The sequence below is a fragment of the Eucalyptus grandis genome, chromosome 5 (genome assembly GCF_016545825.1).
Source record: "Eucalyptus grandis isolate ANBG69807.140 chromosome 5, ASM1654582v1, whole genome shotgun sequence".
NCBI classification, from domain to species: domain Eukaryota; kingdom Viridiplantae; phylum Streptophyta; class Magnoliopsida; order Myrtales; family Myrtaceae; genus Eucalyptus; species Eucalyptus grandis.
The window spans coordinates 54,526,753-54,544,539 of NC_052616.1; the positions used below are offsets into that span (position 1 = coordinate 54,526,753).

Consider the following 17,787-nt stretch of genomic DNA (forward strand, 5'->3'; position numbering starts at 1 on the left):
CTCCCCCTTGCGCTCATACGCGGATGGCCTTTTATAGGGAAGGAATTGGATTTTCAAATTATTTCTCGAATCAACATCCGCAATATTTTTCACAAAATTCATCCCTTATTGATAAGGATTCGAGATTAAGATAAAGATTTTCTCTAAATCCAAATCTTTCAAAGCCAAATCGCAATATTTTTTTTAGCTATCCGCCTCTATCTAAAAAAAAAAATTCATATCCCGATTGAAATTTCAAAATTAATTTTCCCACGAGATAATTTTCGATCATTAAAAATATGGGCTTAGGCCGACTTGCTGTTTCGCTTAAATCCAACTAATTTGAAACCATCCGCCTTCCGTCCAATAAAAATCAAAAAATGCAAATAACAAAAATAAATGCAACCTATATCTATATGTTATGCAATTAATAAAATTAAACCATAATTTCATATGCAATAAATAAATTAAATCGTCAAAATTTAGGTGTCAACAAATCTCCATCGACTACTTTTTCCTCTCCGGGCATTACCAAAATCCAACCATGACCTCCAGAGAGGACGACTCATAAATCAACTTTGAAGACTATTGTTCCCTTTCCTTTATCGTCCTCATCTACTCCAATTCTCTATCAGCGGTCATAAGACGACATTGTATCGTAGTGGACCGGCGTTAGGCAAAGATAAACGTCTTATCACAGAAGTCAAGATCAACGGTTGTGCCAAACTTCATGTCTCTAAGACACCAGCCATACGTACGTGGGCGTGATAATTAACGTAAAAAAATCATTAACAATTTGAGAGGAATGGAAAAGTTGATATCCGGTAGAACAGATCATGCACAAGGGAAAGAACACCATAGGCATTGTAACTTTTATACAACATTCATCTAAAGAACGTTCATCTAAATTGTCTTTATTTTTCAATCAATAACTTAAGTACTGTAAATTTGAAGAATTGTGCACCACGATGTCGAAATCGAACATGACATGGCACTTGTGTTGAACGTTCTTTAAAAATTATGGCACTCAAGTGATTGATTGAAAAGTGAGAGAACTACTAAAAAGTCATAAACTTATGCCAATTCAGTCATAACTTCTTTTTTTGTCAATTTAATTCTAAACCCTTTGCAATTATGCTAATTCAATCCATCCATCCAAATTTGTCCAGCCAATGCCGACATGGACACCCGCCGGCACTAGCTGTCCGGCAAATGTTGTAGTGGCAATTTTTAATAATATTTTACATTTTTTTTCGAATTTTTTTATTAATTTTTCATTTTCCTTTTCCTTTTCTTTTTCTCTTCTTCTAATTTGGCTTCTTCTCCCCAACAGTGGCCAGCGAGGCTCCGATGAGGCTCGCTAGCCATTAGGCGAGGGCTATTAAAAAATTGCCATGTCGCATTTGTCAAACGAACGGTGCCGAGTGGTGTCCACGCGGCGCTGGCTGATCAAATTTGGTCGGATGGACCGAATTGGTATAATTGTAAGAAGTTTAAGACTAAGTAGGCCAAAAAAAAAAATTATGACTAAATTGGTACAATTGCAATAAGTTTAGGACTTTTTGATTATTCTCCCATTGAAAAGTTACAGTATTCAACTAAATAATTTTTTAAAAGTCATAGACTCAAGTGATCAATTGAAAGTATAGCTTATAATGTACACGCTAAACTATAAATCTTTTAAAATAACATATGCTCAAACTCGTACTCTCGAGATTTTGAGCACTTGCCCATAAAACTCTATGGAAATTTTAAAAATGATATTAAGGCTACCGTGATGGATCAAGTGTATAATAATAAACTTATCTTAATATTAAATTTTATTAGTTGATGTTACTATTGAATGTTGATTTTGACCAAAATCCATGCTTCACTTTTGGAACACCGCTTTGATTCGTTCAAGCACGAGTTTTCAACATAAAGATGATTACCAAACGAGAAAGGAAAGGCTAATGACAACACCCGTAAAAATGTTTTTCCAAATTGTTGGTAGTTGATAAGTTGGAAGGTTCTCTAAACTCAAGTCAATCGTTAAGAAAGAATAATGCTAGATGTACTTAACAATCTAATAAATATTAGTGCAACTATCTTTTGTACATTAAATACATTCAATGCACCGCCACATAATATATATATATATATATATATATATATATATATATATATATATATATATCAAGAGAGAGAGAGAGAATCTAAAAATATGTAAGTCAAATATGTGTAATTTATCATAACTTTGACTATTTAATCATAATGCACCATGTGGCCAATCAAGCCAGTTGCTTCATGTGGTCCGAATTAATAGATTTATGATTCAATTAACATCCATATACTAGGTTTATCTATATCATAATTGAGTTTCACAGTAATCCATGTAAAGCATGGGCAACACCACTAGTCTTTTTATGTAGTACCAGCACGATAGGTAATGCAAGGATGATGAATAAACTTATGATATATCATCACGTATTAGACTGCACGTGAAAATGCGGTAAAAATTCAGCATATAAGATGTTGAACAAGGCATGCAAGTAGACGGATATATAAACACGGTCCATCACTCGGAGTATAAATGTCATCGCTCGTAACCTACACAGTAAGATTGGAGGGTTGTCGAAATCCTTAGGGACTTCTTGCAGGTTTTTAACGATGTGACAGATGCTTTAAGTTCAGCGATTTTATCAAGCAACTGCCCATTTTCTTTTCGTACATGATGTCAATTGAATTAGCAAACAGGAGGGTGATATCTTTTTCAATGAAGTAGCACAAAGGCAAGATCCCTTAAATGGTATGAGAACTTTCCACATGTTTTTGTGCCCATTGTTTGGCATTCAAGATTTAAGTTGGAGGAATTCGAAACGCTAATTGGTCCATACTGCGAAAATATAGGGCTAGGCAATGACGTCCAAGTGGAGTAGCTATTGGAGACGATGAGGAATTGGCTCCTAAATGTGTATGATACATATGCCTATCAATTTGATAAGATGAACTCCAACCCATGGCTGGAGATAGCGCCGGCTTTAAGCATTGCGTAGAAGTCTTATGGCCATTGCTTTGTAAAAAGAAGAACAAGCCATTGGCTTTCACTAGCTCTTCGTATCATCGGCATTTACAAATGAGGTTAAGATGTACTTCACAACGACCTACTCCAAGTACATTGAAAGAGTTGGAGAAGACAACATTGATATTCTGAAGTGGTGGCAGAGCGAAGCTCCATGTTTCTCGATTCTTCTCACCATGACTCATGACTTGCTAACCTCACGGGGCATGATACCATAGTTCATGTTCAGTGCTAGTCAGCCGATTATGAAAGAGATAGTTGTAGCTTGACTACAAAAATACAGAAATAGTTATCTGCAAGCATGATTGATTATTGCAAGAATTGACTCCATTAAAGATGCCCAATGCAAAAAGAGTACAATCGACGCACTTTATGATCTGAATCTTGGTGAGGGCACAACGCCAATCCACCGAATAAATTAGCCATCCTTGGGTGTAGTTCATTTTTAATCTTTATTGGGGCACTCATACATGTAATTTTATTCCTAATTGGAAGATGTACTTATTCACGTTTAATTGAATAATTATCTTCATTAATTTCCTCAATAACTATATGAATTATATTTTATGTTATAAAACGAAAAAGAAAACTGGCAACAAAAAATGGCTACATTTTCTAGCTGTTGAACCAATGACTATAACTTTGACCAAAAAATAAAATAAAATCAACCACTATAATTAAAAAAAAAAAAAACTACACATTACCAATTGGCGTATAAGTAGAGCACCAACTCTGTATTACATATCCACAATCACTATTCACGAACCTCTTGTAAATCGACATTCGTAAGTTCAGAATTCTTACACTCTTCACATTACCAATCCAACCAAATAACATATGGCCAGTTTGAACGTCTAATGTACTCAAGTTGGATAATCGACCGAGAGGAAGTGGCATCAGCAAATGGTAATTGTTCAAACATATTCACCAAACTTTTGCATATAATCCAAACAAGGGGACGGGCCATATGTGATGGCACAAGGAGCACAATTGCCATCAAGAGGAGCGTGTGGGTAGCACCGAGTTAACCGGGGAAGTGTAGCTATGTCCAATCAAATTTTAAATAGTATTAGCATATTAGTATATCATGTTAAAATGTATTATGCAATGTCTTAATTATCCTAGATGTTATTGTATTTCCATTTATCATAGTTATCACAATTCACAAATTCAACTCTATTTTTTTTTAATTTCTCTTTATAAAGAATTATTATTTTTATATTATTTTGAAAAAAAAGGGCTTGACCCAACCTTAGCGAGCCCAGATCGTTGGGCTAGCACAGCACAATTATGCGCTAGGTCTACCGTTGCTTGGCTCGGTAGCCACCCCCATGTACAATGTTTCAACACATTCTTTTGGCACCATATTGATCACCTTCATCACACTATTTACAGAATGAACCAATTGAATAATACTTTTATCGAAAAGTTATATTCTATCTAACCTCCATTCTATTAATGGTTAATACCAAAAAAAAAAAAAAAAGAAAGAAGAAGCTGAAATCGGTACATCTGTGATAAGTTTATCCTAAATTAATATTTTAACTATCAAAAACCATAAATTAATATACATGTGATAAATTTACTCCAAACTAATTTTTAATCGTCAAAACTATAAATCGACATATTTATAATAAATTTATCTCCCCTTAATTTCCGTTAAATTATATTAGTACTACAAAAATCACAGACTAATACACTTGTAATAAATAGAGGATAAAACCTAAAGCCGGTATATCCGTTAATTGTCACGTGTCATTTAACTCAAAATTTGATAATAAAATTTAATGAAAATCAACAGTGAATTTATTACAGATATACCAATTTGAGATTTTTTATAGTTAAAAATTAATTTTTGATAAATTTATCACAGATATATGGATTTTGATTTTTTTATGATGAATTAATCAGTATGAAAGTTCAACACGCCACAGCCCTCGTGCAAGAGTAAAAGTTGTGGACGAAATAGATTTCCACAATCTTCAGTATGAAAATAAAACACGTCACAGCCCTATGCAAGAGTAGAAGTTGTGGACGAAACAGATTTCCACAAAGTATGCCTTTCGACATTAATCAAAGAAAGACCCGAAACACCCAAAAAAAAAAAAAAAACTAAGAAAAATGGATTCGCCAAATCTCCGTCTCTTGCTTCTTCTCGTGTTTGCTTCCGCCATTAACGCCCAAGATCTCTTGCCACACGCGATCTGTGCCACCACCGGCAACTTCACCGCCAACAGCACCTACCAAACCACCCTCACCACCCTCCTCTCCTCCATCTCCACCACCAAGTCCGAGCCCCTCAAGTACGGCTTCTTCAACGCCTCCTCTGCCGTCTCCGGCGCCTCCCAAACCATCTATGTCATTGGCTCCTGCCGCGGTGACCTCACTGGCGAGAGCTGCCGCACCTGCCTCGATGCCTCGGCCTCTGACATCCGCCGCCTCTGCCCCCTCCAGAAGGAGGCAGTGCTCTACAGCGGGAACTGCACCCTTCGGTACAAAAACGCCTCAATCTTTGGCGAAGCTGTGGTCGACCCCGACTACCCGTTGTACAACCTGAATAACGTCTCGAGCCCGGACACATACAATGTGGCACTGAGGACGCTGCTGGGTAGGCTGCAGGGCGATGCCGCAGGTGGCGGCTCACTGAGGAAGTATGCGGCAGGGAACACCTCAGCAGGGTTCGACGTGATCTATGCAACGGTGCAGTGCACACTGGACTTGACGGAGCAGCGATGCATGGACTGCCTGGTGAAAATCTTCTCGAGGTTCACGGGCTGCTGTGCCGGGAGGATAGGAGTGAATTACATGGCGCCGAGTTGCCAGTTCCGGTATGAGACCAGTTATCGGTTCTTCAACACCATCGGCGAGCCACTTCCGCAATTGCCTCCGCCACCGCCTCCACCACCAGGTACATTGGCTCTCGTTTTGGAGTTAGGTACACGGGGTTTGTGTTTTTCTTTTTTCTACAATCCAAGTGGATTGTGATCATCTGAATTATCAATTATGTGGATTCCACTTGAGATTCACTCCATTAATCGTTCGAATGAGCTAAATCTACATGCTTATTTACCATGCAACTTCTGTTTGGGTCGATATATGATCTATAGACCACACAATATTGTTTGTCCGCGTTGGATATTAGCTTTTTTGCTAAATAGAAGGTATGGTTTGGTCCATTTATTCAGCAAAAGTAGGTATGAGTCCATGCCTTTATCTTGGCTAACGGTCAACTATCCTAGTCACTTCATTGAATCACAACTTATGACATTCATAGCTCTCAAGCTGTCACATGAGATATTTAATTTAATAATAGCAGATGCTCGTTGCTTCTCATCATTCAATCACCACCAATTTGATGTTTCACATCAACGCAGAAAGTTTTTTTTAACAGTGAAAGAATCTTTGCTTGACGAAATCAAGAAATCCGAATAAACTTACCTTGAGTTATCGAAGAATGGCGGACGTGCGGACCTCTCAAGTGCCACAACTTTGGTCAAATGGACACTTAAGTGCCATAACTTATGAAATGTACACTTAAGAGCCAAAATCGGGTAAGATGGATCACTTGAGTGCCAATCCGGCCAAAATGCCGACATGGCATTTTCCGGTAACGTGCCCAAAACGACGCCGTTTTGCACGCCGACGGCCAAAAACAGCGTCGTTTGGGCCGACGTGGAAAAAAATAAATAAAAAATTAATTAAATTAAATTTAAAATTTAAAATTTAATTTAGTTAAAATATTTAAAAATAATAATTTTAAAATTAAATTTAGTTAAAATATTTAAAAATAATAATAATTTAAAAAACTTTAAAAAACTTTAAAAAATTTAAAAAAAAAAGGGAACGGGGGAAGCGGCTTAGAGCCCTCGCCCGCCACCGCGCCGCCCGCTGCTGCCGGGAGGGCCGGCGACGGCGGGGGAGGGTCGGCCGGGGTCGCCGGCCTTGGCCGGGGTCGGCGACCCGGCCGATCGGCGGCGAGGGCTTGCGAGCCCTTGCCACTGGATCCGGGCGAGGGCCGCAAGCCCGCCGCCGGATCCGGGGGCTCGGGGCCCTCGCCGCCGGTTGGCCGAGGTCGCGGCCCTTGGCCACGGCCCGTGACCCCGGCCGACCCTTCCCCCGGCGGCGGCGGCGTGGCGTCGGCGGTGGCAGCCGAGGGCTCTCCCCGCCTCCCCGTTCCTTTTTTAAATTTTTTTAAAATTTTTTAAAGTTTTTTAAAGTTTTTTAAATTATTATTATTTTAAATATTTTAACTAAATTTAATTTTAAATTAAATTAAATTAATTTTTAAATTTTTTTACCATGTCAGCCAAAAAACGACGCCGTTTTGACCACTTCAGCATGCAAAACGACGTCGTTTTGGGCGCGCGCGGGAAAACGCCACGTTGGCGTTTTGGCCGAGTGGCACTCAAGTGATCCGTTTTTCTTCAAATATGGTACTTAAGTGTACCTTTCATAAGTTATGGCACTTAAGTATCCCTTTGGCCAAAGTTATGGCACTTGAAGCGTTCTTTTGCCAAGAATGGCGTGATGTATATTTCACATCGTAACCTGTGGTGCGTACTGTCTTCTTGTTAATGTTTGCAACATGCGCTTCGTTTCCGCATTCAGATTGCCGCTCTAATAATTTCTCCAGTGTATTACTTAGTAATCAGTGAGCAATGATAAAAAATTGCTCTTGCAGGTGGAAAGGGCAATTCGACGGGGACCGTGATCATTGCGGCCGCCACAAGTTTTTCTGCAGGACTTGTTATCGGCATTCTCATACTCTTGATAGAGAAAAGGAAGAAGCAGCAGCGCGGAGAAAGAATTGAAGGTGAGTTTTTGCATTTTGGCATTTGAACATCAACTGATAGGAGGTTAAAAAGATCACGAAAATAATGAAGTTGACCAATTACTACGGCGTTTGCACCAGAAAAATAGCAAGAGCTGCACGGGTTGAGAATTTCGAAACATGGAATTGATACTTCCATCTTTTCCTTTCATGCGTACTGCTCGTACATGCCCATGTACACATTTCTCATTGTCCATAGTTACCATTGGCTGATTATGCAGGCCAAAATAGCAAGTTGAATGCTGGTGCAATTATATAAGCTAAAAGTTTGTGAGACTTTCATTAAGAAAACCATGAAAAGAAAATGATTCTCTCTCTAGGTGAAGTCGAGGATGAAATTAACACGGTGGAGTCACTGCAATTTGATTTCGGCACCATCAGAGCAGCAACAGATAACTTCTCTGATTCCCGAAAGCTTGGACAAGGCGGTTTTGGTGCTGTTTACATGGTAATAATTAACAAAGCATCCTCCAGTCTCTTGTATTCAGAATTTTAGCAATAAAATGGTCACAGATGACATCAATTTGATTCTCTTTGAAATGCTTCAATGTACCAATCAATACTCACATGGACCTACTTTGATGAAAATTTAGGGCCGGCTCTCCAACGGACTGGACATCGCAGTGAAACGACTGTCCAGTAATTCCAGCCAAGGTGAAGTAGAATTCAAGAACGAGGTCATGTTACTAGCTAGGCTACAACATAGGAACTTAGTTAGGCTCTTAGGTTTCTGTCTAAAAGGAGTCGAACGACTTCTCATTTACGAATTTCTGCCCAATTCAAGCCTTGACCAGATCATAATCGGTATGTTTCTTGGGTTTCATTCATGAAATTAGATCCTCACAAATTGAATAAGGGACATCTTATGTAATGTGATTTTGCCAAAATGTAGATCCTGTGAAGCATGCGAATCTCTTTTGGGAAACGCGTCACAAGATAATAATGGGTGTCGCCGAGGGCTGCTTTACCTACATGAAGACTCTCGACTTCGTATCATCCACCGAGACCTCAAAGCCAGTAACATTTTATTGGACTCAGATATGGATCCTAAGATATCAGATTTTGGTATGGCGAGGCTATTCGATTTGAACCAAACTCAAGCTGAGACAAACCAAATCGTGGGGACCTAGTAAGTGCATCAACATCCTAGAGTTTCTTTTTTTTTTTTTTTTTTTTTGGTAAAAATCAACATCCTAGAGTTAATGCTTACTAAAAGAACAAAGGCGTACTATAGAGCTAATAGAATGGACTTATTGTGATGCACAAAGTGGATATATGGCACCAGAGTATGCAATGCACGGAAACTTCTCGGTCAAGTCAGATGTGTTTAGTTACGGAGTGCTAGTTTTGGAGATTGTCAGTGGTCGAGGAACAATCTTTTCATATGGGCGATGACTCGAGGTCCTTATAAGCTATGTGAGTATAAGAACATACCTTCTCATTTCGGATAATATTCTAGAGATCAATTTGCTCAATGTTTGTCAAATGTTTCTAGGTTTGGAAGAATTGGAAGGAAGGATCAATATCAAACATTATCGATCCCCCTATAACTTCTGGTTCGAGTATCGAAATTGAGAGGTGCATCCACATTGGTCTACTGTGTGTCCAAGAAAACGTGGCTCGCCGGCCAACAATGGCATTGGTCCTTCTCATGCTTAACAGCCACTCAGTCACTCTCCAAGTGCCTTCGAGACCTGCATTCTTTATGCATGGTGGCATAGAATCTGATATGTCATCCATGTAGGATTACAATTCGAGGGTATCTGAGATTGAGAGATCAAGCAGCAAATCGAACCTGAACTCGAAAAACGAGGCCTCTATGACCGAGCCATATCCACGTTAGCCTTGAAAAACAGGAGCTCAGCATGCCCTCCACTTTAATTTTTGTGTTTGTCATGTTTTTTTTTTTTTTTTTATCATCACATGCCTGTGTTTAAATTGTTCCTCTAGATTAGTAAGGACTTATCTGGCTTCATCGGTTTGGGATCAGATCCAGACTCGTAGAATGTTGGAAGTTAAGGATGCTCACAAATAGTTGCCTTACACTTCATGTGAAAAGACAAGAACAGCCAGAACAACTTGCTCTTACAAAATCCAATAGGCCCGAGGATTCATGCCACATGTCTTGGTGGTGTTTGGTTTTAATTAATTGTTATGGATGTATGGAGGTGCTTGTCCTTTCTCGTTTGATATTGGAAATATAAACTACGAAAATATATAAATATTAAGTTTGTTGATTTTTTTTTTTTTTTTTTTTTTTGTAACCTAGGATCCGCCGGGCCAACCTTTCGCTTACGCTAGTCGGCAACCCACGGCCCGTAGTTTCTTGCATATTTGTTTGGCTGGCTTAAAGCCAATATTTATTCAATCAAACCAATGACAGAACAAACCGATAGCAAATTACGTTTTTTCATCGAACATTGATATTGTCAGAGTTTGAGTTAAAAATATGACTTCTATAACAGAATATGTTCTCTTTATGTACTTTTACCAAGATCACGTACCAAAGTCCACTCTCTACTTTTCTTTTTAAGGATTGGACTTGGTTAAATGGGCGTAAATTTGAAATATATTTTAACACCTCAACTTGTTCATTGTAAATATAAAATGTAAATTAAATTGATTGGGCAGGAAATTTATTATGAATTGTTTGAAATGATTTTAAGACCAACATCATAGTCCCTAATACTCAAAATTTGAAAGAAAAAAAGAAAAAGAAAATGGCAAGACTAGTACTCTAGATTACAGATCATGAGATAAAATCAATACAATCCTTTGATTATTCTTCCAATAATTACGATCATTCCTCTCTTCTAATCATTAGCGTTTGTTAGGAGAAATTAGGACATAAGAGAATTTTTTAAAAGTGTATCTAATCTTATTTTAATGGACGGAAAGAGACATAGAAAATATTATAAGAGGTTAGAAGGGATTTTTTCTTTTTGTCTAAAGAAATTTATATTTATTGTTCAAAAGGATAAGTAATAAGTACGTAGTTTTTATGATAAAGCAAATCGAGATAGAGCAAGAATACTGAAAAGCAAAGCCAAATCCAGTAAACAAGGAAGATCAACGAAGCATCAACAAAGTTAAGCACACACTTGTTCAACAAGAATGGATCTATCAAGCAAAATAATCGGCCACCGATCACTGGATTCCGTGTCTTTGTTAGTGATGAGCACATGCTAGAAATTCTTTTTCCAATAACCACAACGTTACCAATTGGCGGTGCGCACCTAAGTTTGGCTTTCTCTACACCACCACCATACGAAGACAACCAAAATAAGTTGAACAAACACAGATCTAACATATGGAGGAACAAATCTTCATGATTCAACAAGACGTCAAAACTCTTGTGATCATTATTGAAGCTGAAGGTAGAGAACTTGTACACAAACAAAGTAGAAGAGTATTGAATCCCCAAAAGTATATTTATTAAACTCCCAAATCTAGAGTTAGATCAAGAGAGTTCAACCTCTTAAATCAAGAATTAGATCGGGAAAAGAGAGCTCACAAATCTAAATTGAGAGAGAATAAAAAAACAAAACAAAAAATGCAAACAAAATCAACAAAAGAGAGGAGAGAGCAAAACTAGCTCAAAACCTCCCATGATTAGAAGGGATTGATAAAGCCAATTTTATGAACATTTTAAAATTCTTCGAATCTCTCCAAATAAGAAAAAAATTGTATATTAACAAACAAATTTATTCTTTTTTCTCACTTATACCTTACGTCTATTTCTAGAAACATAACAAAGATATTATTTTCCTTTCTTTTCCCTCACTAATATCCAAACACATAGTTTTGGTCCTTTGCAGGTCTAAAGGCCGACCGGTACCACAATGTCTCTGTTATAGTTTTCTTTGGTCCTTTGAATGCGGAAGTGAAAGAGACAATGTTATCGAAATGGACCTAGATTAGGGTTCACTCTTTCATATTACCGACCCTATTGTGACAGAGGTTTGGTGTAAAATCGATAAACTCAGTTACAGAGTTCCTACAAATAATACTCTCAAAGATGGTCTTAGGTTGTTAAGAAATAACTTTGCAGTGATTGATTTCATATATCATCATCTACATTGTGAAATTATTGACCTAACCGATATTCATGGTGATGATGATAGACAAATGTTGATATTGGGGGAACTCAAAGGAAATGGAAGGTCTAGATAATGTCAATGTGGAAAGGGTTGCACATGTGGCTAGTAATGTGGTTGTATATGTGGTTGGAAATGCGGATGATGATGGGAGCCGGATTGAGGTTGGCAATGAAGATTTGGATCATCCTGCAGCTAGTTTGGTGGACGTGGAATATGTGAGTAATAATTATAATCTTGAAAAGATTGAAGCAAGGAGAAAGGTAAAGGAATATTCAACGAGAGGTTCAACACTAGGCTAACACAAGATCAAGTGGAATCTCCCTACCGGAGGGTAGCTCCCAAAGAGAGTTATTAACTGATCCTCAAGTTCTGGATGCTTTGGGTACCAAACAGAGTATTATGATTTAGATGAGGAAAGAAAGTTTTCATTCAGATTCAAATAAAGAGGATTAAGAAGGGAAAAATATTGTTCTTTCAATCAGGAGAAATAGGTTACCAACTACTCCTCAGTCTGCCAAACAAAGCGTCATGATTCAAATGAGGAAGAAAGTCGTTACTCAGGTTTAAATAATATGGAAATTCCTATGGCCATTTGATCGTGCAAGATTACAAAGCTGGGGTGTAAATTAGTGGCACAGGTACCAAAATCCACAGAAAGTCTGTCTTGAACAAGAGTTGCCACCGCATGCCCTGCAAATGACCCGAATAAATTCTTGCCCTATACTTTATAGTATGGATGTTAAATAATTGGTGCTTGCACATACATAGGTAATTTAATGCTTATAAAAGAAATGCATGCCCATGAATTACACCATTGTTCTAATTCACAACCTCGATCTACAAGTTACAATGCTCTTAGAAAAAGGATCATGATAATTGCGAACTACTCTACAATGAAGTAATTATATGTTCCTCAGAGCGGTGTATTGAAACTTGCACGCGTGTATATATTTATTCAATGCTAGTTCATGAGTAACCAATAAAAGAACGATTGAATGCAAGTGTAAGCTGCACTGAAATGTCCCACATCCAAAAATTAGTGCGTTATATGTGTATTAATTCTATTGCATGTTCACAGTAATAATATCATGTAGTAATTTCTCGTTTCGTCTTTTTTTTGAGCTGAACAAACTAGTTCACATCCTTTAAGTCAATTCACTTGAAAGTATTTCCAATGGCATCTGGAGGGGACTATTTGTACGAATCATCCACCAAATTTTCATATGAATTGCTTAAATACACATAAACGCGTTACATAATGTTGCAATGATGCGCATAGACATAACATTGTCACCGTAGGCAATAGTAACATTAAAACTATCACTACACATTATTTTAGATGGTGGGGAATGTGATTTCATGTTCTATTTCGCCCTAGACAAAAGAAAATATAGGCAATGTCTTTTCCAAGAGCCCGTGAAGAAGAAGGTACAAAAAGATGTGAATTATGGAATGGGTTGACTGACCCACCAATTCTTGACCTTTTCCTAATTTTGGGGCTGAACGAAATCAGTGGACTCGATTGATTTCCTTTCCACAACCCAATTATTCCTTTAATTTTTCTTGATCCCTACAAAGAAGGTATTTGAGAATTGACCTTTCGCACTAGGCAAAATGGCAAATACATCAATTTGTGGGACCCATTTTCACGAGTTTGACTGTGATTGTGAAAATACAATTATCGAGTGTGTGACATCACCTCGATTTTCCTTTGTGAAATCATTGTCGCTTACGATTTGAGTAAGAAATTCATATGTGCGGAATTTGATGTCAATGTTTTTCTTTTTGCCATGTCCGAAGAAACTCCCACTGACTTCCAACCATATCTCTAATCGATGAGTTTATAAATATAGACATCGCATGCATTTTATTTTGATTTAATATTTACCATTAACTTTCATAATTTATAATTCATCAATTAGACATGTGGCGGGAGGAATCCTATCAAGGTTAGAGGAAAATATTGTCTGTTTTTTCTTTTCATTTTACATCAAAGGACTTCATCCTTATTTAGGCATACTATATAATGTGTAAGGTTCATCTTTAAAATTCGAAAACACCTTGATATCGATTTTTCCTCGTAGCAACCAACCAAAAGCTTGTAATCCCACACTCAATGTGAAATTTTTTTTTTCTAGATCGTATGTAACTTCAATCACTATTGTAAAGAAGAATTTATATAACATACACCATCATATATCCAACTAACTACGTGAGAGAGAAGGAAAGCTCTATGACTTTGAGTTTATACTTGAGCTGTTAAGGGTTAGAGTTGTTATAGATGAAGCCAAATATTTTTAGGGGCTTTTTTGTCTTTTCTATCAAATTTGCTTTTAAATTAATAAAAATGATTTTAGAAAAAAATTCAGAAAATAAAATGACTAAATGTTGAATAATAATAAATTCTAATCATCGTAGAAGATCATTTATCTAAATAAGTTGACTTTCTATTTTCGAAATAATCATAAAATGATAATTTATTATGTATATAGAAAATTTTTTATCTATTATACGTGTCTCAATGCTGTCGAATTCTCTATTTTTATTTAGAAACGACACATCGCACGTATCGTATCACGTGTTGTGCCGTATATTGCATATTCATATTAATGTTACATAACTTATAATCCTCATGGGATCCTATCAAGTTGTTTCTTCACGTGGTTTGACAAAGCAAATAAATCGCATTCTGGCAGCCCCGACTATAGGTACCAAAGTTCCAAACTCATCCATGTATAGCTAGATGCACGCGTTGCTCCTACGACCAACTTTGGCCCCGTTGAGAGCGACCACGCGTTTGTGAATTTGCTTAGCTTGGAAAATGGATGGTCAATCCTCAGCCACACATCTTGGATGAGAGAGACGGAGATTTGTGTCTTGCTTGGAAAATTCCTAGTGCTTCTGTTTAAGAAGGAATGCTAGCACCACCCTTTGTGGAAGGAAAAGTATCCCGCGCGATTAAAGCCCCACAGTTGTTCTAGTTTCTTGATTATGAAATGCGCTTTCACATGGGCCACTTCCTGTGTAGGGAAAAATCTACCAAAGGAAGTTGAAGGTCTTGTAATGGTCTTCTTCCTTTTTCGTTCTCATCTACTTCAATCTCTATGAACCACTTTTTTTTTTTGCTCCATTTACTACTAAAATCCAACCATGACCTCCACTGAGGACGGCTCATACGTCTCATCTTCAACAATGGAGCTGAAGCAGCCAGCATCCACATGTCTGCACAGCCTCCTTCAATCCGTCCTTTTCTTCTTCGTCTTCCTTCTGTCCTTCTCTATCTTATCATGCTACCTTTCAACCTCTCAAACGCTGAATACTGCTACAACACGAGCAACTTCACGGCCGCCAGCACCTACACCAAGAGCCGCGAGCTTGTCCTCTCTTCTCTCCCTAGCGATGTGGCTTCAAACGGCGGGTTCTACTCTGGGAAGGTAGGGAACAGCTCGGACGTTGTTTATGTGCTCAGTTTCTGCAGAGGCGACTCTTCGAACGACTCTTGCTTCAAGTGCTTAAGCTCTGCTGCTGAAGATTTGATGATCAAGTGTCCAAACCAAAAAGCTGCGGTCACCTGGGGGACAGGAGAGCCTCCTTGCATCATCCGTTACGCTGATGGTCCGATGTATGGCAAGAAGCTGATATTTCCGACACTAAAGTTACCTAACGTAGACAACATCACGATGGATCAGAATCAGTTCGATCCAATATGGAGGAACTTTACGGATGAGCTGGCAACAAGCGCTTCGATGGGGACGTCAGAGCTCAAGTTCGCAGCAGGGAGAACGGTGTTGCCGAACTTCCAGACCATGTTCGCGCTGTCGCAGTGCAGCCCTGATTTGTCTCAGATTGATTGCCAGAGTTGCCTGTGGGAATGCATAAATGATTATCAAGATTGTTGCCATGGAAGACGAGGCGGGTTTGTTGGCAAGCCGAGCTGCATTTTCCGATGGGACTTGTACCCGTTTTTCGAGTCTGATTCCATCAATCTGCTGCCATCTCCGCCACCACCAACTGCAGTCACCAAGGCCGACCCTGCTGCTCCTCCACCTGCAAATGCACAAGTCACCAATGGTTGGTTCAATTTCAAGGTTACTGCTGATTTTAAATTCATGAAAACCAACTCTCATTCAAAGTCCGCACCTGCTAAGTGGGATAAAGTTTATCCGAGACACATGAAAATTCCTATACATGTATCAATCAACGGTGATTAGTAGAGTTGAATGTTTGGATGTCCATGCCATAGAAAGAATCATTTTTATTCTGAAATGCTAGCAATCAGGAGTTTCGATTTCAAATTGGATTAAACTTATTGCTTGATGTTGGCAGGTAATATCTTGAAGTCATTACGCATTGTGGTTGCTGTGGTAGGTTCGGCAAATCTCTTCGTGCTGGTTATTGTCTCCGTGTGTTGCTTGATTAGAAGGAGAAGAAGTAATCCATGGATGGTTTCATCTGGTTAGTGGATTTGTTGGTAGTTTTGTAGTTGTTATTGACTGACTTCTTATCAAGCTTAGCATAAGGATGAAGTAGTGTGGGAAGGAGAAACGCGTGATTTTGTTTTATATTCCCTTTCTGAGAGACGGTGCAGAATCTAAAACCAATCCCACATTTTTGTTAAATAATTACGAAAACCCAAATGGCATGCTAAGAGCAATAGAATTTTAATTTTTTTTTTATTTATCGGATTCTGGAGATCTCATGTTGATTGCTCTGCATTTTCTTCAGCAAAAGACGAGGTCAAAACTGCTGAAAGCTTACAGTTCAAAATAAGCGAGATCAGGACCGCCACAAATTCCTTTGCAGAAGGCAATAAGCTTGGAGAAGGGGGATTCGGGAAAGTGTATCGGGTATAAGAAGTGGGCTATATCTTTCTTTTTCTTAAGAATTTTAATGATAAAGTTTCTAATTTTGTCTCTCTAGCTATAAGAATGACTTTGGTCAGCGCTTACTTGTTATCATTAAAGGTATCCACGGCACTCTTGTGTGGACGACGTAAACAAACATTGAATATCGCTTAAAAGTTCAGGAAGTCATTAACCTAAATTAACAAATAAAGGAAATGACGTGAAGAGTTCATGAGACCTCGTCACCATTAACAATTTTTTTTCAGGGTAGGCTTCCCAACGGGCAAGAAATAGCTGTGAAGAGGCTATCACAAAGCTCAGGGCAAGGCCTCCAAGAATTTAAGAATGAGATTGTGTTGGTCGCAAGGCTTCAACACCGGAATTTAGTGAGACTGCTTGGATTTTGCTTCAAGAAGAGGAAAAGCTACTAGTATACGAGCTTATGCCCAACAAAAGTCTTGACTACTTCATGTTCGGTTAGTTCCACTTCACCGGCTTTATGCTCAGCTCTTAAGTTAATGTCCGATATAGATGATTGAGCAAATACTTGTTTACTATATCTTGTATGACATTTCGAATCTAACTCTAGACTTCCTAGATTATACTTACTCGTTCACATCCTTAAATCACTACTTAGACCCTAAGAAAAGCAAACAAACTGGACTGGCCAAGACGTTACAACATAATATCAGGCATCGCCGAGGGATGCTCTATCTTCATGAAGATTCTCGGCTTCAATCATTCACCGTGATTTAAAAGCTAGCAACATCTTGCTGGACAACAATATGAACCCAAAGATTTCAGATTTTGGCATGGCAAAGATTTTCGGAGTTGATCAAACTAACGCAAGCACTAGAAGAATCGTAGGAACCTAGTAAGTTTTGCATTTTTCCAAGTTTACTACTAGGTTCTTCTGGTTAAGAATTGATAAGGATATTAGTATAGATGACTGTTATCCATACATTTATGGTT

The 17,787-nt window shown here is 38.2% G+C and overlaps 2 protein-coding genes and 1 pseudogene across 2 annotated transcripts in view; all 3 read left to right on the forward strand.

Annotated features, from left to right (window-relative positions):
• The first annotated feature begins 5,161 nt into the window (after positions 1 to 5,161).
• On the forward strand, positions 5,162 to 5,840 carry LOC120294033 (cysteine-rich receptor-like protein kinase 29). The gene is made up of 2 exons (XM_039313902.1): positions 5,162 to 5,788; positions 5,835 to 5,840. The coding sequence occupies exons 1-2, from the start codon at positions 5,162 to 5,164 to the stop codon at positions 5,838 to 5,840; spliced, it is 633 nt and encodes a 210-aa protein (XP_039169836.1).
• On the forward strand, positions 5,815 to 9,739 carry LOC120293317 (annotated as a pseudogene).
• Positions 9,740 to 14,956: 5,217 nt separating this feature from the next.
• The window catches only part of LOC104447056 (cysteine-rich receptor-like protein kinase 14), a 69,788-nt gene continuing 66,957 nt past the window's right edge, over positions 14,957 to 17,787 (forward strand). Inside the window, exons 1-3 of the mRNA XM_039313903.1 lie at positions 14,957 to 16,042; positions 16,298 to 16,426; positions 16,697 to 16,818. Of these exons, the coding sequence (XP_039169837.1) occupies positions 15,190 to 16,042; positions 16,298 to 16,426; positions 16,697 to 16,818 (1,104 nt within the window). The 5' untranslated portion in view covers positions 14,957 to 15,189. The remainder of the gene's footprint in view (positions 16,043 to 16,297; positions 16,427 to 16,696; positions 16,819 to 17,787) is intronic.

Excerpts from the sequence above, each read along its gene's own strand:
- LOC120294033 (XM_039313902.1), top strand. The coding sequence starts at position 5,162 with ATGGATTCGCCAAATCTCCGTCTCTTGCTTCTTCTCGTGTTTGCTTCC.